A 27,448-nucleotide genomic window follows, 5' to 3' on the forward strand; every position below is an offset into this window, starting at 1 on the left:
GCACATTATTAAAACGATTCGTCATGATTTATCGACGACTTTAAACTGCAGCAGGCACGCCGCGTACCTATATGGGTTTTTAAAACAAAAATAATACGAATAGGAAAAAACAACAAAACATACGTAATACGTATATATAGGTACGTTATGTCTTTCACAAGCGTTTAAACACACGTTACGGCGTATTATGTATACAATAATTCAAACAAAATATATTATACGATACACGGACCCGACAAGAACTCGTATTACCATAATATTTTTATATTGTTTCGTAAAAGTTATTGGATTTTATTTCTGTGGCGTTGCATCGGTAAAAAAATCGACTCTGCCGCAATGCTAACAAATTCGCGCAGTTAGATTAATTATGTAACCGCACCGACGAGAGTTAACACAAATAATTTAAGTTGTACACGGAAAATTAAAAATTAATCATTTTTTTTTTTAATCTCAACGAGCCAGAACATGATTTATTAGATTCTATCGCGAGAATACTGTCTATAATATATCATAACGAAGTTTATTCACGGTCACGTTATTATTTATATTCGTAAATTGGTAAAATACAACGGGACGAGACTGGCTAATGAGAATATTTGTTTAAACAATTCTCGTACATCGCGCGATAATAATAATTCATCACGAGTCCCTTATATTAATGGTATGTATATATAAATATAAAATACACCGCGCAACTTGGTTAGAACTGAGCCCCCGAGCTGAAACGTCTTTATTAGAAGGGGGCACAGCAAGTTTGTATAATTCAATCACGTCAGTCGTTGACATTTTTCTTTCACAAACGCAACGTTCCTCGTCGTCGTAATTGAAAGCGACTCGATATTGACGACAGTTTTTATTTTTCTCTTTTGTTTTCCGTTTGAAGTTAATAATCAAATACTGTTATTGTATTAAATTATGTATAATATGTAAAATGGCAATAAAAATTTACACTGACATAGAAGCCTTTGAGTTGACGGATATGCACCATGCAGGCCGCAGGGCAATCCATTTGACCTACTATGCACTTTTCTAATTTCGTAATATTTTTGAATATTTATTATAGAACTTCATAGTTACCAAAAAAAATAAAGTCTTTATTCATTTTAATGTTTTATTTTACTACTTTGAAATTATATTTCATTGTAATTTATTATTATATCCTCGGTGCTATAACTAAATACTTTTCTAAAAACTTTGAGTGTTTATTCATTTTAAAATTTACATTTATTATTATTAAATTGTATCATTATTATAATAACACGTATTATATGATATAGATCCTTATGCATAGTATAGTTTTATACTATAATAGGGTATAAAAACAAATGACTTAAGCCTCTGAGCGGAACGACGGATAATATGTGTTGCGGGTTCCAGAACATGATGCGTTTTGTTATTTTCAATTTATTACCATGCATAATTTATACACGTGTTACCGTGGCATGAAAGTTCTCTGAAAGTTTTATGCGACGACTGCTGGTCTCAAAATTTTATCCAGTTAAGAACATAAAAAGTTAATTTTTCAAGATTCAAAACATTTTTTTCTTTCAAAAAATATTTTAATAATATTTATTTTTAATGAAAAAATATTATGGAGACCGTAAGTTACTCATGACTTTAAAATTAGTTTATAATTAACTAAAAAATAACAGCAAATATTCTATTACCTTACACACATTTTCACACATTATTTTATAACTTAAGTTTGAATTTGTAACAAATAATAAAAGTTGTTTGTATACAAAATAAAAATTCATCTACGCAAGTATTTATAGAAATTTTCTTTGAAAAAATATCAATTTATATTTTACATACTCTTTTACATCAGATTTTTTCACTCTCAATAGTATAAATTATCAATGGTCATATGAGTAGGAAATAATTTGATATTCTGTGCATTGTACGATGCTATATTTTTTTATAGTTTAATATTTTATTATATTCTGTCTTGTAATCAGATAGTTTGACTGAAAAATATTTTAAAATGAAAGAATATTTTAACCTATGCAAATATATATTTTATTTTATTGTACTTAAATGACCAAGTTTTAATTAAAATTTAAATGTGTCTCTAATTTATGCATAAATTGTATTTAAAGATAAGATACAATTGTCTGATATGATAATAGTATATGGGGTCAAATAAATTTCTGTAATATTCGTTAACACAAAGGCATCTAGCACACTTTAAAAACTTAAGGCTGTAACCAAGGCTCTAGAGTTCTAGAAAATGCATTTATTTTTATTAAGCCATAGAACATCAAAAGTAAAACACAAATTTGTTTCACACTTTCCTGATGTCATATTATAAGACATTCTATTTTGCTAATTTAGATTTTGAAATGCTAGTTATAGATATATTTTTTATATAATAAAGAAAATAATAAATCATTATAACGTCAATATAAATTATATACAAATATGCGAACGAAAACATGCATTTTGATTTTCAAATATTAGAATATACATTATCGGTTGTTCTCACAATTTATATTATTATTCATTTTCAATAATTTAGGTATCAAATTTGTCATATATATGTTGTGTTCCAGAGTAGAATCAAAATAAATACGTATAGTCCCTAAATACCTGATGCTATTATATACTCTATAAAATATATACTAAATTCGTAAAATTAAAAAAATCTAAAAAAATATTTAACAAAAAAATTAAATTTGTTTAACACTTTTGTTTTCATATTTACCAATTCCTAAGTGCTATTTTGGCACTAATTTTAGTATATTTAAGTGTTTAAAATTTATTTTTTTAGTGCTATAACTTACGCATTTTTTTGTTTGATCCGTAGCAGTTCAGTATCAAATTATGTACGTTACGATATACATACACCATGAGGCATGGTGTACACAATCAAATTAATTTTTTCCGCTTCTCGGTTATTCGCATAAACCAAAACGAACTTACGGTTATAAAATAAATAACGTACTATGTGTCTTAAAATATTATAGCCAAAAAAAAAAAAAATTATCGACAGAGATAAACTGAACGGCGAGTTGCCCTTCATGTTGATATCGTAAAATATTAATGTTGTATTATTATAATAATACACGTGCATCTATAACAGGCACAATGCGTTGCAAAATACAATATAATATTATATACACATATAGAGTACGAATATCACATAGACATTAACCACATATCATATATCATATTCTACCATAACTAAAAGTCCAAAACTCGTCAAACCGTTTGCACCTTTCCGGCGGTCCACCATATGCCACAATGTAAATCGTTACAATGGGGCACCGAGATTTACTTCAGCTCCATTGTACGTCGTTATCTAAAAAAAAAAAAAATCGAACATTTCATTCTGTTTTTCATTAAAATTTAACCGTTAGTATATTATAATAGGACGTGTATCAAAATATTATATTATGCAACGTATAATTTATATTATGTCAAAATATTACTATGATTGCGAGCAGCTCTGTAGAGGTATTATGTAAATTTCTCACCGTTATCACTGTCTTCCTATTATATTCACCGTTGACGTTTTTAAATATAATATAGGCCTTCAATATTGTCATCGTAGCCGGAAGCCCGTGCCAGTGGCGTGCCGAATATATTGGAAATTAATGCCATCAGTCAGCGAGTTTGAAAATGAAAAATGGTTTATTCGTTTGTAATTATGTCCGTATAGTATCCGCATTCGTGTAGAAACGCGTAGTCGTATATTGTTGGCAGTAGACTGATAGTGCTGTGCGTTATACAGATACAAATATATTTTTATCAATCTATTTAAATACAATTGGTATCAGAGATAAATTATCTAAACAATTTCTTATGTCAAGTTAACCAATTATTTTTACCTACTCAGTATATTTTGAAGTACCAGGGATTCTCATGAACAATGAATTGCCTTTTACTTATTATTCGATGTAATTTTCAAATAATTTTGATTATCTACCTTATGTTTACTGCATATTTCGTTATTGGGGACTGGGGTTATTATAATTATAGTCGTGGCATAAATTATAAATTCGATTCTTAAATTATTTGTCTCTTTATTAATTTGTTCATATTTTATCTATTGTCTAGATAATTATTGGATTATCTCTGTACATAACACTGTAAATTAGATTATAGACTTGGCGTAAAAAAAAAATGCCGATCTCGGATCACCCCAACCAGCGATAACAAAAAAAAAAAAAAAGAAAAAACTCGTACACTGTACCTATACTGAAATTAAGTTTATTACACAAATCAATAATGACTAATTGTCACGTGTTTGCAGGCTACGGCAACGTGACTCCGCGGACGCTACTGGGCAAGCTGGCGACCATATTGTACGCGATAGTGGGCATGCCGTTGTTTCTGTTGTATCTATCCAACATCGGTGACATACTGGCCAAGAGCTTCAAGTGGATATACGCGAAATGCTGCCTATGCCGGAACTGCAAGAAACGCCGAAAGCGCATGTTGGCCATACAGCGAAAGGAACAGTGGAAGGTATAATATGCCTGTACAACACGAGACGGCGCAATGCCATTAAATAATAATAATAATAATAACGTTGTACATAAAATATAACAAAAATAATAATAAATATTATAATACACCGGCACTGTCGATAGTAAATCAAAAATGACGTTGATGTATCGCCTTCGCGCGAACGGCACTTAATCTTTAAACCGGTAGTGTGCGGCGCGGGGGCCAGGGTAACGTGAGGTTGGGCCTCTTCTCCCCGTCGAGTACACCACATCATAATAACATTATAGTACTATGTTATTATTATTATTTTATTCATATTTACGCGATAACAGCACTTATTTAGAACGTCGACTTTTGTGTTTTTCGAATCACTTAAACAATATTTTAACAATAAATAATAACGTGCCTTTTGATGGTTTTCCGATGAAAATCGCATTCGAATGTGCGCCATTTCTTTCATGTTTGCAAAAACGTTGTCGGCTACCGCTCGTACTATTCTACTATACGCGTAGAGGTAAAAATCTACTTCAGAGAAAACTATTTCCTAGCCTCGAAATAATCATTCTGTATTTTTATTATAATCCACCTCGTCTATCCTATGTCACTGAGAATATGTATATATAAATAATATTATATTATTAGAGTACTGTTATAGGATTCAGAATGATTTTTCTTTCAAAGCCCTGGTGACATAACCCGCGCCGCAATTCATTTGTTGTGCCCGTCGTTTTTGTATATACCGTCGTTATGATAATAAGAGTAATAGTAATAATAATATCTTACAGATGGATATGCGAGACTTCAAACTGAACACCGGCGTGCTTACTGAGGGCGAGGAAAGCGACGACGAGGGCACGACCGACGGAAGTTCCTCGTTAAGCTTCAACGACACGCAAGAGGTTACCGTGCCCATCTCTTTGTGTCTAACCATAATGGTCGGGTAAGCGAACGTGGTGATAGTGACGATATAATAATAATATTATATTATTATGACATGCGACGATAACGTGGATTTACGGGCTAGAAACTCGTTATGTATATATTAAACGGGACATAAATTACATTGAAATATTTCATTTTGGTAAAATACTTTAAAAAAAAAAAAAAATTAAAAAAAAGCATACTAGGTTGATATCAGATAGATTGTATGCATTTCGATATATGAATGAAAATAATAATTAACAAAACATATATCTAAAAAACGAATTAATGACCAATTAAGATATTTTTTATTATGATTTCTATATTTAAACGTACATAAACATAAAATGTATTAAATCTCCACGCCAGTAAACTCAAACCATTAGTTACTTTTAATACACGTAAACTAGATTATAGTATAATACTCAGAATGGATATTATTGCCTAAATAAATCATCTATATGATTGAAGATAGACGTAGATGAAGCGTTTGTTTATTGCGATTGGTTAACATTTGCAATCCGAGTGTAATCAAAATCGCATCGTAAACCATAATCGTTAATAATTCGTTATAGTGCTACATAATATAAATGTATGTATATTAAAATCGCCACGTTTTATTATCACGCGTGGGTAAACCACGAAATGTAAAAGTACGCAACGGACAATAGAATATAATTATTATTTAATAATATGCTCAGGTGATCCTCAGATTTTGCGATTTTCATTCTCATTATAAACACAATACAGTACGGCAGAATTTTATTTTATTTCTCAAGTGATATTTTTTATTTTACGTTTTGTGTAGAAATAAAAAGAGTAAGTCCTTACTGTATTTACATTTTTAGAATGTTTTTTAATATTAAAACCTAGGCGATATTGAACATTCTGTCAATTGTTATGCGTTTATGAATCGTGATATTCCGAGAAAAAAAACGGAAGATTCAAAGAACTGTTTGTAGGTTCTTCTAATACAATACGTTATTACTTCACATTATTTTATACACGCTAAGTAAAGTCCATGCTCGATATACTCGTAATTCATAGTACTTCTCTGTTTCCCTCAGCTCGACCAATCGTTCTAAAAACGAATCTATTACCCGTACGACGATACTTGCCAATATCGATCTCTCGCTTATTATTTAATATACCTTCTACTTAGTCGCTATTTATTTGTACTTACAATTTTATATTTTCTCTTACCATTATGAATTTATGATAGAAACCTAAGAGAGGACTTCGTACCCGTATATGTCGTCTTTGTCTTACACACGTACGACATGTCAAATTTTCGTCCACCGGCTTCAATTATTGTGTCGTTAGTTTTGATATTGCAGTATATTGCCCTATCATTATGCTTTTATTTGTCGTTATATGCACCTGTTATATAATACGTATTCCATTTAAGGTCTCAGATACAATCTCGTTTTTCTGTAAGAATTAAATAAATAAAACCGTTTTTTTAAGTATGATATTTTTATTGGCAAAACACGATTATTGCTGTTTGGCGCCCTTAAAGTCTTGTTCATCAAATCACTGTTTCTTTTCGTTAAAATTAAATGAAAAGTGAAAAAAAAATCGCCACACTTAATCATTTTTTCATAAGCATCAGAAAATATTTTAATTAAAACACCGGGACCCCATTGCCAGATCGATATACTTATCCGGGCTCACAATGACGGTCCCACGAAATCGGTACAGCGGATCGATAGCAAAAGAACGCTTTTCGTCATTTTCTCGTTTTGCATCACGGCATCGGTAGGTATAGATGTAAATTATTTACGAGGCGATAATCCCCACTGGCATTCTTTACATTTTCCGGTTGTTTTGCCGTCAACACTACAATATTCTAGTGCGCGAGCGTTGTGTGAAATCACAACAATATTTAAATAAATGCACGAGACGGACGAGGTGTCCGTTTTCAACACAGTTTCTAGAAAGACATAATAATGTTAATATTAGTATTATTAGTGGCGATTCATTGTGACATTTCGATTTTTCCTGTTCGCCCTTGGTCACTCTAAACGGTTTACAATTTTCCTGCACTAAATATCGTAATACGCACGTAGCCGTTATCGATATGGAGAACTAATTTCGTATAGTCCGGTCGTAGGCCACAACGACTTTTTATGTCATATGTTTAAATTAAACACTTATATATGTCGTGTACATCAGAGGTCTTCGAGCTATGTGTAACGATCCAATGTTGAGTCGCGTAAGTTTTAAGATTGGGTCGCGGTAAGTCTACTGTTGAAAATTTAAAAAATGCATGCTTATATAAATTATATAATATTATAATATGTTATGTATGTTAGGTATGACACAAAACATTTTTTTCCTATATAATATAAATATAATAACAATTAAATATTACCTATATTAAGCAATTTGAACTTTTTTTTGACTAATAAAGCTGAAGTGGGTCGTAAAAAAAGTGTGGTAAAAAAATTAGGCGGCAAGTCACAAAGTTTGAAGACCACTGGTGTACATAATAATAGCATTCGCTTACCCATACTTATAATCATGTACAGTGCGTATGACATTTTACCCGATGGCTGGCTTATAACGAAAAACAAAAGTTTCACGTTATTATTTCTGTTGCCACAGTGTTGGTGTTTGTGCTCCGTACGCACAAGATATTCGCTCACGAAATTGTTTTGTCACTAGACATTCACCACGGTGTTCGCTGAAACGTAAATGAGCACCTCTCAGCCTTCTAAACAATCGAAAAACATTGATAGTGAACGCATGCGTTAATGATTTTATTGTAGCGAACGGTAGATATTATAATATAATGGTATCTACACAAAATTACAAAGCGTTTCCGTTGAAAATATAACTACACTTGATCGCTTTGTTTATATACTATAGGTATGCGTCCACTACAACCCTTTTACATTGATATTTTCAAAACAAATGGTAGTAATTATTTAGCGCATTAACTTTTGTGATTGTCATGATTTTTGTTGAAGTGCGAAATCAAAAACTATATATATTTAGGTTGTATGTATCATTGTATGTTGCTGATATCGTATTTTAACCTACTCAATTTAAAATATTAAATATTTCAACATGTTTTTCTAACGATAACGTTTTATATTTATATTTAAATTGTAATATATCATTATTTTACATGATTTCAAAAAAAATTTTCATTTCATACGCTCAAAACATTTTTTCTGTATTCACGCTGGTATTTTTTTTTACAGTCTCTCGAAGGAAAACTTATGGATAACCTTGTGTTGGGTTTTTTAACCTTAGGTATAAATCACAAAAATTTTATGAATTTTCAACTTCAAAATTCCTTAGAAATTTTCGTGTTTTTGATATATTTCGTAAATATTTGAACTTTAAATACTTATGAACAAAAATTGTGACTAACGATTTTTGATTTTTTTTTACTACAATAAGTACAACTTATAATAAACCTTTAGATTTGTTGGATGGCAATATTTTTTTTATTGGCATTTTAAGAAAAAAAACTTATTTCAATTGTCTAAAAGTAGCTTAAAAAAAGTCAAAATATTTTGAAAATTTAATCGTAAATAGATAACTATAATATAAACATTTGGTGAAAACTTAAAGTATTTACAATGATTCGTTTTTGAGTTACAGTAAAATCAAAAATCGATTTTGTCAAAAAGTGTTTATGCGTAAAAAATCCCGTTCTTCTGTTATTTTTTCAGGATTTTTCCCGACGCTTTTGAAAACTACTGGACATTTTTTACTTTTAGTTCCATTAAACTATCGAATGTCTACATTCGAGTATAACGATTCAGACTACCTACGTCTGATTCTTGAATCATTTCAAAAGGTTATTTTGGATGTCGAGTAAATACACCAAAATAATGTACAACTGAATAATTAAATTGTATGCCACTACCAAGTTCGCTGAATTCATTACCACGGGCAGTATACTGGTTATAAGTTTTAGCGACTTTATTTTAATGTTCCAAAAACTATAATATTAAAATAATATAATACGTTATAGCAGAGGAAAAAAAATGTTTCTCCGCATTTGAGTTATAGCCGTTTTTCACTGTTTTTCTTCCCACTGCGACTAACTCGGCTGTATAAAAAACGATCTCTGTCGCAAATTTATATTAAGTTCTTGCTGATTTGAAGTTTTCTCAATTAAAAAAATATAAAACTCAAAACTTCTCCGACGAGAATTGTTTTATACCATTTTTTTTCGTCATGAAAAATATGTTCACATTAAATTACATTTATTTTTCTTGGAAACGTTTAGTTGTCAAACATGAATCATCTTGACAAACCGTAAAAAATAAAAATATAATAACTGTCCATAACAAAAACATGTTTGTTGTTATACCAAAAACAATAATTGGTAGGAAAAAAATGAAACAAAATGTTTAATTTATACTCACGAGAAACAGTCTTTAATTGACATCAGATAAAACGGGATGTAATGACCTACTTAAATAAGTGTAAAAATCATAGGTCATTGAGACCCCATAATTCTCCATCAGCACATACCTATAGAAATAATTTATTAAAATGGAACAATTTTGATATTTAACCACAAATTTTGATTTCATTATCATGTAATAATTTTTTGTAGTAATAAGTTCGCTGCTGAAATTTTCTGACATTTTTAATGCTAATAAATAAACGCTTGTTTCGTCCGGGAGAATTAATGGTGTACGCATAATATTCTGCTCAATCAAGTTTTGTTTCAGTATCTACAGTCACTGGTTTATAAAATATTATTATCACTGATAAATTCCTCCTCATTTTTCGGAAGTACCTGTATATTTTGAATACATTTCAAAATTGTGTGTAATTCCTTTTACTGAATACATTTGGCCGTTATGGTACCTAACTATAATATTATATACCTACACGAAAAATCCATCTTCAGGTTATGTATTAAACATAAAATTGATAGTGTGTATATAATATGTTCTATATGACTATATGCTCAAACATGTACTAATTGTTAATTAAAAATATTCGTTCCAATTACAGGCTTAGGATTGTCAACAAACGATTGGCCCAATTGAAAATCGGCTGTTAAAAATTTTATTTTATTTGAATGATTATAATATTAAATTTCGAGGACTCGAAGCCATTAATAATTGCCTTTTTATTTTTTTATAAGATTAATTGTTATGATATGATAACCAGCGGGTACGTATGCGATAATATGAGCCGTTGAAGTCCACAGCACCTTCAAATCTCATACTTTTACATGTAATTGTTTATTTGAGTTAAATTAAACTATTTTCAAATATAATTGACTTAAAAAATGATTTCGAATCCATTACTTGAAGAAACGGAAAGTAGGCCCGTTACAAGCACATTAATTAAAAATATTTATATAGTTTAATATTAGGAGTTTCATGAAACACGAGCGCATAAAAACAAAACTGACGATTTAATCGATTGGCTAATAACTACTTCAGCTGATCTAATATAAAATAATATAATTATGACTTTATTTACTATACAACTTTCCCAGTTACGAAAAATTGATGGCGAATTAACTAGTTAGTTGATTTTATGGTTGACTTAAAAGGTTAACTAGGTAGTTAAAATAGCCAGTTATATTTCATTATTTTTTCCCATTAATGTGAAAAATATAAAAGTTATACAAGTATAAAAGTTTACATCATATTAATCGTTTTAACATATTTACAAATAGTATCGTTAGGACTAAATAATTAATCATTTTATTTTTATTTTTTCGTAATACTATGTTTAATTTATGTTGGATGATTTTAGATTAATGTATATACACAAATAAAAATATTCTGCTATTTAATAATTTAACCGACTTAAATCTGTTGTTGCCTAGAGTCTAGGCCCTATACCATAACAGTTAGTGTACGATAAAAGGCATAGTGTACTAATATTTGAAAAGGTTTAATAATTATTTAAAAAAAAACGTAATATATTGTACAATCACTGTGTATGACTCAGATGGCAACTAAAAGTAATTCAATTAATAATAAACCTTCTTTAAATTTAGTTAAATTAGTTTTGTTTCTCACTATACAACTTTAAAATTTTAAGTTAAATATATTTTTTGCTAGCAATCAATTTATTACATAACGACTGTCAACTAAGAAAAATTAACTAACTCGGGTAAATTTTTTCATTAACCTGCCCGCCTTTGTTAAGAGAACGCCATACCCGCATATGTTGTCTCCGTCTTAAAAGTACGTAACATAGCAAATTTACGCTTAGCAGATCACGTTTAGCTCCGTTAGTTTAAAAATTAGAGTGAATCGACCAATTGTGAAACTTGATGGCAAAAACATTAAGAACATTATAACAAATGCTCATAACTCACATACCTCATAATTTTACGTACTTGTACAAGACGGAGAACGGCGTCCTCTTAATTACTGTAATGTATTGGATATTTCATGGTCATAATTATACGGCATTAGATTGTCAGGTCCATTGCGGGAATTATGACCCTACTGCGACAATATTACATTCGACATTTTGCCATATTTCATAAGTACGGTGCGAGTTAAAATGAAATACTTATAGTATATGTTACTGTTATTAGATTTTAATATGACTGAAGTTGCGTTTTACACGGAAATCTGGAATATAGGTTACCATTTTAGCGAACTAAATATAATGATATACTCCCAGCATACAATTACATTGTGAGTTAATTCGCGGAACTACTCTCGTTTAGCACGTAATATATGTATTAATATTGTACGAATTTTCATACTGCGCATATTATGAACACTGTACAGTGGTAAAAAAAAACACCGGATGGGGAAGTTGATGGGTTTATTTCGCCGATTATATGTTTCCCCGTGTAATTGAACTTTCCCAAATATTCATTTTACAACGATTTATTGCAATAATAATTATAATATGGACTAGGATAAAGCACCCGGTGGGAAGTTAAAATCGTGTTTTTAGAACACTTAAAATAATATTTATGTAACGATACAAATATACGATTGTGAAAAAACATAATAATTATGCTTACACGTGTTACGTAAAATCGGCGATGGTACAAAACTAATAAACTTTAAAACCAGTGCCTATTTATTTATTTTTTTTTTTTTATGTATAACAGCTAATTTATTACTTGAGTAATTATTTTAATCATTTTAATATAATTATTTCTGTGGCGTTACAAAAATAGTATGCATATGATAATATTATAAGCTAATGCTATTAAAAGTATGAAACGAAACTTTTGAGAGGGCACATATTACACCACGAGTATTATACATGAATTATTAGGTTAGGTTGAATAATTTTTAACCCTCGAAATGTGATTAATTGAGCACCTGTTTGTTTCTCTTTATCTATTGAGCACGCGTGTTGTACGAACGGTTGAGTTGTTTGATAATAACTGTATCACCAGTACTGTATGATACTGTTTCATCCACATCTCGTTCTATCTCTCGGCATACACGGTAAAATGGATACGAAAGCAGATTTCGAAGAATAAAATCGAAAGAAAACAATGCTCACACGTATTATTGTACATACTCCAGAAACCGTAGTAATATTTCGTTGTTTTTATCTCCCCGATGCGCCGTCGGCACGGACGAACGTCGGTTAATAAGGCGGCCGAACCCGATTCATTATTACTACGCCCCCGAGGGCGTCCGGGGATTTACCTTTTTTCTTTATACCCGGTATACGGTTCGTGTGGGAATGAGTAAAGAAAAAACACCACAAAACACAAACAACAAACGCTTCCAAAATGTTTTCGCAAAGTGATATTTCGTACGTGGCAGGCAAAGCACGGACAACCGTAAATGTCAATGCAATTCAACGTTCACGAATGTGACGTCACGCAACGCATGTGTTTATTAATAATAATTTCTTTATGTTGCTAATGAAAGATAAAACACTTTTTTTTTTCTTTTACATCTTTTGTACGTTTATGTAGGGCCTGTTCACTGAGTATCCAGGCTATCTACCATTGAATAAATCATCTTATCATCTATCGATGGAATAGCTCACTATTTGCGTACATATATCATTATACATAAATTTTTACATGTGTTTACAAACTTCTTGAAATGTAGCACGAATTTTAAATATTTAAGATGTGTGAATTATTTAAATTTTTTTAAAACTTTTATAGTTTATTTATAATAATACTCGTATTATACTAATATGAACGCAAATCAATATTTACAAATATAATATAACATGGTTAAATCAAGTAAAATCAGTGGTAAATATATATATATAACAATTTTAAATAATATTATGATATTTAAAGTAAAAATATAGAAAAACTTAAACATGTAAATGATGTATCATATTATTGTTGTCCTTTCACTAGGTATTATGAACTTACGATTTTAGTAAAATAAATAAAAAAAATACTATAACATCTACGACTGATCAAATTTTTATAATTATAAATTTAAGCTTTTTTCTTATAACTTATAAATTACCCAAATAATTAATAATAATGTATTAAAATAAATTAAATTTGTTCATAAGGCTAATAGGACACGGAACATTTATATTATTATGTCGTATGTTATTGCGATAAAATATAACCTTTGCCTCGTATAATGTGTATTTATTTTTTCGATACGGTCAACGAAATCATACATATTTTATAAACGTTAAAGTGTTGAGTAAGAATAAAAATAAAACACGAGATATTTTACTTTTCGTCAGCGTGCTCGATAAAATGGAATGTTTCGCGGAACATCTCAAACTTCAGACACTATACACGTGTACTATATTATTAATAGTTACGACCGACGATTGGGTTTCGTTTCGCGCGAGAATAATGCTGCTATCAGCCCGGACGCACACGCGCGTAAACGTGTACCTACTACGATATTATATAACGCGCGGGCGATAACGTTCGGTGCAGCGACGGCTTTGCATATAAAATATATTGCACGTGATTTATTCGCAGAGGACACACGACGGTCGCGGGGTCGGGGTTCGAGGTAGTGGTCCATAATATCGTAGCCCAGTGAAACTTCCACGTTACGAAGTCTCAGTGGGCAACAAGAAAAATAATTCTTGTTTTACGGAAATTCGTTGAATGTAAAAAAAAAAAAATGTTTCCTTAAACAGAAAATTTCTTTGATGAAAGTCCTTTTGTATCTACAGGGGGATGATAGTGGCGGTGGTGGGGGGGGTCGCGTCTTCCGGGCAAGGTGTGATGGCTATATATTCACTTTGCTTCCGGATATTCTGTGCCGGCCTCGCGGGAAAACACGCCGCCGCGTCGTAATATTATTACTTTTGATCTATGCGCGTGCATTACAAACGAGAATATAACACTATTACCGTCATAACTACCACGCGCAAACGTTTCCACACGTTCGCTGTACGCGATTATAATATAACAGTAATATATAGGCGTGTATTACGAGGGTCGGCGGAATCCGTTAATAACATATGAATATTGCAGCAAACGGGCGTTCTCGAATTTCCTGTATTTTTTTTTTTTTTTTACTGCAATGCTCGCGGCGGGCATGATAAATATGCACGCGTTGACGACGCTGTAACTCACTGTATTTGACGTGTATTTCGTCGCCACTGCGGAAGTATCGTACACCTTATGGTATAGGTACCCAGGACGATGATATCTAATATACCTATGATGGCGGTTTATACATCATACGAGTATGTACTGCGGACAGCGGCCTAAACCACGACACTCGATACATTTTATAACAGGTACCTCCTATCCTGCCTTTAGTAATTCAGTCTAGTGACCGGAACCTGTGCGATATTATGTATCATACAATTTGTGTGTATTTTCGTAATAATACTAATAATATTACACTGTTTGTGCCTCAACACGTCTCTGCACGAACGCACGTACTTACAACTCACCCACGTTGTATATAATGTAAATTCCGCCGATTTATAATTATCATAAACTCCGTAAACCCCTTTGGTATAATAGATATATTGATGACAAGAAAACACTAGCTACTAGGTCCGCCGATCGTATGGAATTTGATAAGCTGATGGGGTAGCGCGGGACAGCGAATATTTTATAAGCAATTTATGTTATACGTTTGGGTGAAAATGTACATGATACATATTTCCTATGAAAGGGCTTTGAACTCTGTTGGGACTGTCCATCGATATCACCGGTATTAGTACGATGTTAAGTTTATTACTAATTATTATAATTACGAACGTTATGTTATATTATTTTAATAAATTATATATAAAAAATAAACAATATTTGATTAATATTAAAATTAAGAATTGGATATTTAATTTTTTTTTATGGAATTATTACTGTAATACTATCATATTTAATATTGGTCTCATATTAATTGTGTTAACATATACATACTGAATTATCTATTGTGTTTTTCGGTCTGAATTGACATCATCTTTATCGATAATATTACATTTCGTATTATTTGTATTTGCAATGAAACACAAATTATGCCTTATAGATGTTTGGGTACACTGAATAAATGTATGCATTTTAATATGAATAAAATATCGCAGGTCTGATTGTGTTGGAATCACTGCAATTCGGAATGTTTACTTTCCTTATATATCATATCAACAGTAACATGTGGTTTCTATAATATAACCAGTAAATGCAATGTCATCCACCCATTGGAGCTATTTCCGTATTGGTGCCATATGGATATATTTGTGTGATAATTCCATCACTTGCTTCATTAGATGGGAAATATATCTAAAAAAAACAATTTTAATCAATTACCAAGATTGTAATAACTACCAATTTTTTTTTAAGACGGTTTACTCTTTCGGATTTTCTTAACAGGCATTTAGACAAATGGTATTAATGAAATTATTAATTGGCAATCTGGAAATTAATTAGCAATAGCGTCATAAGCAACTTAAATTATCAAGTATATTTTTTAGTTTTTACTATGCGCAATGGTATTTCTTACTTATTTTAAGATATTATGTATTTATTGTATTTAAAGTTTAGAATGTTTAGACTGAAATTCAATTTTCAATGTTTTTCGGTATTTACAGAAAGTTGTCGTTACATTTTGAGTTATAAATTGATATGATATGATATAAATACATATTACTCGTTCGTATTATAATAACTAAATAGGTACCAATAATATAATAAATGCTATAAAAAATTGTTTCAACCTACCTTAATACTAAAAGTAAAATAAATTTCATAACAGCAATATAATAAAAGCGTATCACAAAATATACTTAGTGATATAAGCTGTTAAATTGTCTCCGCATGGAATTATTTTTCGTATAAAATTATATATCATTGAATTTGAATTTTACTTACTCATAAGTCATAATAGCGATCCACTAGACCAGTGGTTCCCGAACTTTAACGACCACGGCACCCTTGAGAAATAGTTTGTGTTTCGTGGAGTCCTCTTTTTTTAAACAATATAAATAATCGAAAATACGAAATATATTATAATATAAAATAATTTCCTCAATAATCACATACATCTGGCGGAACCCTAAGATTCCAAGGAACACACTTTGAGAAATGCTGCACTAGCCATCTAATGTACAGCAGAGTTGTATCTACTTGACTACCTTTTTAAATTATAATATTATATTGTTATTTGAGTTATTTCATACTTTTTTTTATTGTAATCGAAGTGTAATACTAAGGTAACAAAGGCACAATTATAATAAGAATATCGTTATCTAATATCGAACGGGAAATTGGCTGCGTAGATCGATTTTGTGTGCGTTTTCTTCGTAATAATATGGCCTACTCTACTATGAATAGATATTAGATACTATTAAATCATTAAGTACTTCGAATTTACGATCGAACAATAATATAATAATATGCCCACCTACTGCAGGTGAAAACGATAAAACGGAGATATTGTCCACAGTTCGCGTGCGCATAAATTTCGCACGGAAACATTTTCAATTCCGCTTCCTACGAGATGGGATCGTCCCAATACTCACGGCGCAATACGTAGGCCATAAATATATCGCAAACGTTGTGTGTGCTACTACTGGCTACTACTACAGTACTACTTATGCTACTAGCTGTATGTACAAAGGATATGTATTTTTTGTTCGTTATTTATTTTATTTTTTGTCTCCTACCCGACGACCTATATCATGTGTAAAGGATATATTATACGGACGACAGAGACCGTCGAAAACGGCGTCGAAACGGCATACATTTTATTCTCAGCTCGCTCTAGAGGCGTTCGACGGACTGATTTATGGCCGGCGGCCCTGTTTCCCGCCATCGTCTTCTTCTTCTTCTTTTTCTTCTTTGTGCTTCCGCCACCACCGTCCGATCGGTTGGTGGGTCGGTAGGTCGGGTGTCTTAGAATACAAACTCCACCGGCGAGACTGCTGCAGTCCGTAGTTTCTGCTGCGTATTAAAAGCGAAAAAGAAAGTCCCTGGCAGCGGCGGCGGTAGCGGTGACTGGCGGTTGAGGTCCCGACAACAATACGAAACGGACAGGACGAGGGATAATAGTGGGCTGGAGGACGTATATTTGCTCGTAAATCGTATTCGAGGGCGAGACTTTCGAATTGGATTCGTCACTGAGTTATTGTTCGCAGTATTGCCCCGCTGCGGTATTCGGGAGCCGATACAATCGACATAGTTATTATTATCATAGTTTCCGGGCCCCGCGAAGAACCCAAACGATTTCGATGACCAGATTACGCGAATGGTGTATACCACGACTTATAATATTGTTATAAAATAACTGCATTGTTTACCCGTCAGCGTCTTTCTTTTTTTACAATTCCATTATTATTGTACATAGATACCTACGTGCAGCAGCCCACGGATTCTGTCCGAAACATTACTTTCGCGGCACGTCGGAATCTTGAACCCCAACCAAAGCACTGCAACGGAGGAAAATCGACTAAACGAGAACGCTTCAGTGTCATCTGAATTTACATATACGACCCGTGTTTGGTGTCCCAGTTTTAATACTGCCCTGCGCCACCGCCGTTCTGTTGATGCGTACAACATATATAAATAATATTATGACTGCGTATTTCAATGAAATCTAACGTTATAGTTTATGGACACACACTGTGACAATGTGACAAAAGAAGATTTGCTCAACGAATTCTATAACCGACTTGTTGCACACAATATATTACAGGACTTATAGATTGTAGTTAAAAATGTTTAGCAGAAGTGATGGAGTTCTGTCAACAGTGTTCGATATTGAACGAATCGTAGTTTAATTAACGTTGTTAAAACGTAAAACCGTATATAAGCGCTTACATTATACCGGGGAAACCATATCGTTATTGTTTGTTATTATGAAATTGAAATGCTGAATTATATGATCGAGTCATCATCGTTGTTGTGTTGCAACCGTGGTTATTAATCCATTAATGTACACACCATAAAACATTTGCGCGCCAGTTGTAATTTTTACGACCGCGCTGTATCCTCCAGCGAGTCCAAAATTCAGTGAAAACAATATTACGCAGAATGAACAACGAGTATTTGAATAGCATATGAATGCGTGGAACAAGGGACATTATTATTACGTATTCGGATCGCGTGTAAACGAAATGTTATCATACAAACAGTTATTTGGTAAAATCGGTGATAAAAAACCCTCCACCTCAACTATTTTTTGTAAGCAAGCTGACAATTTTAAACGTGTTCAACACAATGGGGACAGCGGCGTAAGCCAGACTTTCATGGTTATACGACAAAACAATGTACGCCCGCCAGCCCAATACTCTGTATTAAATAAACCGCTCACATAATATTATAACCGTGAAAGGGTGTATTGGGTTTTCGACATCGTACCTTTTCCGTATACCGAGTGTGTATGAAAGTTGATCGATAAAATATTCGGTTTGAACCCACTCTAAGTGCGTTGGCCGACTACCTGTATAATAACCTCAAGAAATGGACGGGTATTTTTAATTTATTTCCCCCTGAGCGTGAATATAGTAGTATAGTTATTATTATAACCCTATCAAGACCAAAAGTTCGATTAAAAATATTTGTTTGTTCCAAGTTTTAAAAAGTTTTAAAATATTAAAAAAGTGATTTTTTTTAAACTTAATTTAAGGTATGACGTTAATGGCGTTTTAAATGTATTGGTATATAGAGTAATTAATGATTTATTTGAGAAAAAAATAGTGCACTCAAGATTCTTTGTTGAATTTATTTAATTTATTTATAGCATATTCATTGGTTGGAAACCCTACACATATGTCACTTCGAACAAGTTATGTGCTCATATTTGAATTATTTAATAGCTATAGAAAGTTTAATTGATTTTTGTTATTTTATAACAATAATTTTTGATAAAATAAATACCTATTTTAATAATTCCTAAATAAAACAAAACAAATGGTTACCTATAAATTAACCTTAAAAATAGTTTTCAATTAAAATATTTTAAATAATATGACTAATTATTAATTATAACTGATTATAAACTTCACTATAATATAGTAAAATTATTTATTTTAGCATCGTATTATAAAATTCTGACGATTTATCGTTATTTTTTTATACATATTATATTATATTAATATAGTATATAAAACAATTTTAGTGATCCTAAAATAATTTGGATACAATATAGCCTTATTAGGTAATACTATTATATGAAAAAAAGTTTAAGATAAATATAAGTTACGTTATTCATGTTCAACATACAAAATTATTTGCAAATATGTAAACATATTATAACTATTTTAATTTCAAATAGTTGTTTTCGGTATGCGTTGAATTAATCCATTATTAAAATTGTATTATTTTAATAAAAATCAACACATTTTTACATTTAAATTTTCATAACTTTTGTATGGATCAAAATCCAATAAGTAGACGCATCATAATATAGAATTTGTTTAGTTTTAATTATTTATTTCAATAATCCTTAGTGTAGTGGTGCGTTGGGTTTTGGCTGTTAGGTTTATTGTAGGTGTATACAAAGGGCTTCAATAAAAGTACTTTAGTGTGGGTAGGTTGGCTTATTCAGCTAGTGAGTGAATAGAGTTCAAATCCTATAAAACCACCGTTGTCTCGAAAATTTTCATAAACTTCTAGTTTATGACGTGTATAAGTCAATAAAAATAACCAATCAATTAAAGGAGTCATGGCGGTAATCCTTTTTAGAATTCCCGAAGAATAACCCCCAGTAGTCTTTCTGTATAGTTTTTGTAGCTCTGTTTGGAGAAAAAACGGCGATAGTACTTTTAACATTACAAACAATAATAATATATCGATGGTTTAGGACCACTGCTGCTTCAAACCCCGTCCCCGAACTGTATTCCGACAATGGCCTCCGAAATCGCATAGCATAATATACACAATATTATTATATAACGCCATAATACTCAATACTCGTACCGAACACAGTTGTACGCCGTTTCATCAATTGTTGTTAATATTACCATTGGTTATAGCATTTATTCTATAGGCAATGATATTACGTACCACGCGAATTATATGATTAAATATCATATTATAATAAAACACGATTAATCCACCACACTCAGTTGATCTATCTGTCTCACACACAGACTCGCCCCCGCCGTGTATTACTTCAGGTCGCTTTCTGTGGTCGTTATACCACGTTAGGTTAATCCGATACACACGATAAACGTGTGCCATGCTGTGTCGTCAAAATCTAATGGTCGATATGTTTTGTACGTCGGGGCGGAAAGTTCTCGATGGTGGTCGTTTGATTTTTTTACGCTGTTGTACACCGCAAGCTTGCTTATCGCCGTTACGCACAAACGAAACTAGGTGTATTTATTATGACCGTGAAGGGTAAAGATTAATTTTTAGATAAATATTTGTTCTCCGCGTGGTTGTAATACATAATATATATATATGTACATTATATAAAAAGAAAAACGAAATTGCGTTTTATGTAAAACCACTCCGGTCGTATATAATATAGTAACTTGTGACTTGCAATAATATAATAGGTCTTATATTATATAGATAATAATATATTCCATCGAAACACTGACCAATTTTATAAACGACTCAAAATTCTTAAAGAAATTATGATACTATCTATTATTATTATATACGTACAACATGAACTTACTTTTATTTATCTGTTTATATTTGTTCTACGCAATATTTACCATTACTGTAATCCATTTGTTCACAACGATATTATAAAATTATTTTTATCTCGGTAGCCTATGTTTCTGCGATTCGTACAATGAATAAAACATAATGACGATAAATAAATACAAATAACTTTACCCGTACGATATAATTTATAAGAATATGATCAAAAACAACGATAATCGACAATATATGAGTCCATGTAATATACGAAACCCCGTCGAGCCGGGTGCGTTTGGAGTTTTTGAGTGCGTTTCGTCAACGTTCTTTCGTTAGATTAATGCGATAATAACCGTAATACGCGGGCGATGGATTAAATTGAATTAAGCTCAACCACGCGCCACCTCCGTCCGCGTGTGCCATAACCACAGTAATATACAGTGTATTATATCATAATACAATATTACACTATATTGTAGTGTACTTATCTATTATTATTCAGATGCATTAATACACCGCGATCGTGACGACAAGCGTTACCGTGTGATGGAATTATTACGTTTCGCGACCGTGTGATTTCGTGACGATTTATTCGCAGAGAAATTACGTATGCACCGGACACGCATCGAGTAGATTGTTGTTAGTTTATTATTGATTAAACTGTGATGATAATATACAATGTATACCAGGGCCGGTCAAACGGTCGATCGCAAACGATTTCAAAGTCGATCGTGTTGGAATTTATTTTTAGGCTACGCACGCGAAAATTAATCATGGTGGTTAGGTTTTTTATGGGATTCGATCCTCATAGGTGAAGTATATTTTTAGTAGATCGCGTCCAAAAAAGTTTGACCGCCCCTGATGTATACGTCTTTCAGTCGATGCAAAACCCTTATATTATAATGGTTTTCCGTAGTTTCTTTGAATGACGTAGCCGCTCTCAAAATATCGCTTTATAGTAGGCCATTCAAAATCATACTACCTAAGTGCATATTATTTATACGTATAATAAAATATGTAATTATAAATTGAATTTTCAATTTAAAAGCTATTGGAGTTCTGAATTCACTATATACAACGACTGCACAGCAGACCGGAGGTGATGATATCGGGATTGCATTCACCGTTCATTATTATAATTCGATTTGAACGCTATGTCCCCGACTGTCGCCGTTCCTGCCACACAGAGTCGAGATGTTGAGTTTCATTTTAAAATAATACAATATTAATAATTTAATCGAACAGTTTTTTTTTACACCCGGCCTGTATTAAGTCGTCCACCTTGTCGGTCGTTGGCCGTCGTCAGTTTTTTTTTTTTTTATGTCGTCTTAATTATTTGATGATTTTTTGCGCGAATTTACACACTACAATAATAATAATAATAATAATAATAATAATAAACTACCAACCTTCCCAGAAAATATAGTATACAAAGCAGTAGGCGAGGTTGTCGCCTAAGACCCTAGAGAGAGGGTCTAAAACTTTTAATTATCCTACCGGAGATCACACCCCACACCTACTCGACCGAATTGTGTGTGTGTGTGTTATCAGGAAAATAATTCATCCTCTACCATGTTTTTGGCTCCATCTACAATGACTTGAAACTATACGATAATAATATCAACAATATTATGTACCTATAAATACTGCGAAGGTCCTATAATTAAGAGCGCAAAAAAGGTCGACAAAACCACGTACACGATATAGGTGAACTTAAGCGTACAAGTAGACATTTGAAATAAACAATTTATGTACAATAAACTTAAGCGGTCGAATAATTTTAATCGAAAATGTTACGGGGATAATCTATCTAATGACGAAATTCTTGCTCAGCGGTTAAAGTGTCAGGTTAGACGTGAAGTAGGTGACAACATCAGTTTTTTTTTCAATCTTAAATGCAGTAGCTATACAATAAAAATTAGTATCAATCGTAATTAGTAATACACCTATGTAAATACAATAATATTATCACTTGTGATTTGGCAACCGGTCGTATCGGCAGCGAGTTGATAAAAATACCGTACCGGTAAACGAGCACGTTTGGCTGCGATAAATCAATTTTTACTTTTATTTATTTTATATTGGAATTCCCATTTTTTCCTTTCTATGCGCATTTATAATAACATAATAATAATAATAATATAAAGGTACTGTATATTTTGGCTCGTGATTTCGTAATATTACACTACGCCGCCGTGTAATCGAAATGGGATTTCGACAAACGATATATCATAACCATCCGATATTGCATGCTATACGCCCTGTAAGACAGCGAGTTTTCTCAAACGAGCAACTTTCACATTCCCCGGCATCGTACTTTCAGACCCATCCCGTTAGCATAATATTAGCTCAAACCTCCCCCCGTCGCCATATATAAAATAAACCGAACTAAACAAATCACCGAATTCACGTGGAAGTTTTCACGATCAAAAACATGGAATCGTTACACTACATACTATTTTCTCGTCGTCAACGTCGTTTTTGTCAGTTTTTATCATCCCAGCGGGCGGTGAACCGTTTTCGACAGGTACGTAGTCGTCATTCACTTTATGACCGATCCACGATCATCAGTCTATAAAAATATCATATTGTTATCTTTCCGTGAGGTATGCCACGTGCGGAATTTGGTTAATACCTTTCCATGGTCTGGTAGGGAGAGGGGGCATGTATATCAGTTCTATCCATTTTGTATCGATTCGGTGTGCTACTGTTGTTGTTGATACTAATACTACCTATAGATTCCGTTGTGCTTCAAGTTTAAATAATAATATGAATACGAACATTACTGAAAGATGTTATAGGTAGTTTAAAAAATATAAGTCTAGAAAAAAAATATATTTGTGATTATAATCATAGCTAAATACTTATTTTTTAAATTAATTTATATATTAAATTAATCATAACAATATTTGACAATTTAAAAAGCACCTATAAAAAATAAATTGCACAACGCAAAAAAGAATCAAATACCGACTATATATACTGAATATTAATTATAGGTAATATTATTATTGAAATAAAAATGTACATTGCACATTCGAACAATTTATAATTAACATGGTAATACACATGATAAATTTTCATATCTTTTGGAAATTCTAATTAAAATAATATATATATATATATATATATATTAGTATAATAGTGATATACCTAGTTAAAAAAATGAAATTGTCAATTTTACCTTCTGATATAAACATACAATGAACTCGTACAACGCGATCTGTCTAAAATAAACCGTCAAGGGTCTTTTATAGCTTTTAAATTCTTGCAATTTCAACCGTCGGATTACGTAGTAGATTACAGTATAGCGACTATCAAGTAATCAATTATTTTTCAAACAACAATATTATAAATAATAAATCATTTGTGGGTAACGACTAGAGCGATAAGACCATCCGAATGTTTAGAACATGCGTGCGTGTTTATCGTTTAAACTTAAACGATTGCAGATCACCTAAAATCCTCTCGTAACGTGAACTATTAATCTTGTATGAAACTATGTACACTTATACTTACATTTAAACTTAAAACAATGTTTATAAAATTATGTTGTTAATATTTGATTTTTGATAAATATGAATGAAATAAAACTATATTTTGTCATTTCTGAGATATAATTTATGAACACGATGCGACGAGCCACGATTAAAACGTACTTAATATTATACTAATAACTAATATATCATCGAATTTGTAAAGTGGTAATATATAAAATAATGAAGTGCATAATAAATACCTATACTATTATAGCGATAACTGACGGTTTAATTTAAAACAAAAATATCGTACACATTTTAAGATATTATAACCGTTTTGATAAAATGTACATAAATCATAAAACAAATGTCCATGGATTGTAATTTTTCATACTCAACAATAACTGAATCTATCTTTCGTTTTATTGTATTATAATATTATATTAAAAATGTTTGATTTTTGTGGAACATTTTAAATTCTTTTTTAAGTGCGTTGGTCAAACTCAATTCGGAAAAAAGTTTCTAATAAGTACAATTGCGGTTTATTTTGATGAAACTGGATTAGATAATATAATTTATTAATTATAATATATATGTATATGTACTCGAGAATAAGATATTTTATCAATTTTAATTGTCATTGTTACTGATAGGTAAACTTGAAAACCAAATAACACACAAAATGTACACATTTAAATATAATATCGATTTTCACAGTTAAAAGGAAGTAAAATAAGAAAAAAAATTAAGTCTATTCTATTGACCAGTCTCGTAGTTTCTTTTTCCTGGCAGAGTTAATTATGAAAACGTGTGATGTTATCTCCTCCACTGTAAAATTTCTCTCCTTAAGATATTTCTTCCCTATAGGTTTTAACGTGAAAAACATATCTTTACTGATTTTATCTTTAGTCCTTACACAATGAACACAATTGGTAATTATTTAATGATATTATTATAAACCGTCCTTAAAAGACAATACATTTAAAATTTGTATTTATGTTTATAATTTATAAATCATATTTTAATCATACATTACAATATTATATTATATGAATAATATAATATGAATGAAGGTGTCCTAATGTTTAAAAATTTACTTGACGTTCCATGAATGTACTGAACCACTCAAACCTTCTCTACGAAACTACGCCAATCAGACTGTTCATTTTTTATCCACCGACTATCGCCACAATATAATATATTTATATATATTTTTTTCTTATTTATTTATTTTATTTATTTTTCCACCAAGGTATATATCCGGAGGCGCCATACTGTTCTCGAAATGGGAGTCCTGGGAGTTCTTCGATGGGTCATACTTCTGTTTCATATCACTGAGCACGATCGGATTCGGCGACTTCGTGCCGGGCAACAGCATCACCGGCACTGGCACCAATCCCAGCAGCGGCACCACTGGAATCCGAACTAGCGCCGGCACCGTCATCGAGCTCAGCTTCATATTGTGTTCCATGTACTTAATGCTGGGCATGGCCCTTATTGCCATGTGCTTCAACCTGATGCAACAGGACGTCGTGATGAAAATCCGTACGTGCACGGACATTGTGCGGAGGATCAGCAGGTGTAAAAACTGATCCACGTACCGTTGACGAAGTACCGAAATCGTGGCGTTCGATGTCACACTATTACATAATTTACGTATAACCCGTCCAGTTCATCTTGACACGTGAAATAAGTTACGATGATTAAAAAAAGTAAATTAAAAAATTATTGATTCGGAAATTGCAATAGTTTTTTTTCAATATAATAAAGTTTTTGGACCAATGCTTTTTTTTAAAAAATCTTAACAACTGTCGAGTGCCAAGATAAACTGGGCAGGTTATACGCGGTTCGTGGCATAATCGTGTCATTATCGAGCCGAATAATGATCTGTAGTCATATTAAGCATCACACGGCTGACTCGACTTTTCGGTGAACGTCAGCACCGATTTTCGACCTAGAGGTTCATGCAATTTTTCCTGCCATACCTGCGTGTTCTTGTACGCCGACAAAAACGGAACGGATGCCGGGTTAGGTTTAACACATTTTTTTATTATACTATTTTTAGATTTTTGTAATGTATTTCAACTTATTTTTTTTCTCCCGTTTTATTTTGTTCCACTTATCCCGTTCGCGTAAATAAAAGTCATTATTATGTTTTACCTTATGAGTTGGGTTTTAGTTTGCCGCGAGAAATTAACAGTCTGACCAGCGTACTTTGAAACAGAAACACATTTATCTTAACGTCATAGGACAGGTAATCTCATACACACTCCACCATTACGGTAAAACCGTGCGGTTTTCATTTTCTGCGTGTTCCCGTGGTCTCGTCTAAAGTCTACCCTTGTATATATTATTATTATTATTATTATTATTACAATATTTCCGTGTATAATTCATTACTAGAAAATGCGTTATTAAGTGAGCTGCCGGCCCGAATACGTACCGTTCGTGTGCATGACAAAACAGAAGACATCTCGCTTGTCTCAAACACCGACCAAAATTACAATACAATTATTAACGACAATAATATTATGCATTTATTATGTACACCTGTAAATCCATTACGAATTCATATATTGTATCGCTATGTTATTTTCGATATTTATTACAGATTATTATTAAGGTA

General features: G+C 31.8%; 1 protein-coding gene across 1 annotated transcript in view; it reads left to right on the forward strand.

The window, feature by feature from the left end:
* Window positions 1-27,448, forward strand: part of LOC113560740 (TWiK family of potassium channels protein 7) — an 81,874-nt gene extending 54,426 nt beyond the window's left edge. The window contains exons 2-4 of the mRNA XM_026966793.1: window positions 4,256-4,470; window positions 5,238-5,392; window positions 26,075-27,448. Coding sequence (XP_026822594.1) covers window positions 4,256-4,470; window positions 5,238-5,392; window positions 26,075-26,414 — 710 coding nt within the window. The 3' untranslated portion in view covers window positions 26,415-27,448. The remainder of the gene's footprint in view (window positions 1-4,255; window positions 4,471-5,237; window positions 5,393-26,074) is intronic.

This window comes from Rhopalosiphum maidis, chromosome 1, assembly GCF_003676215.2.
Source record: "Rhopalosiphum maidis isolate BTI-1 chromosome 1, ASM367621v3, whole genome shotgun sequence".
Taxonomy (NCBI): domain Eukaryota; kingdom Metazoa; phylum Arthropoda; class Insecta; order Hemiptera; family Aphididae; genus Rhopalosiphum; species Rhopalosiphum maidis.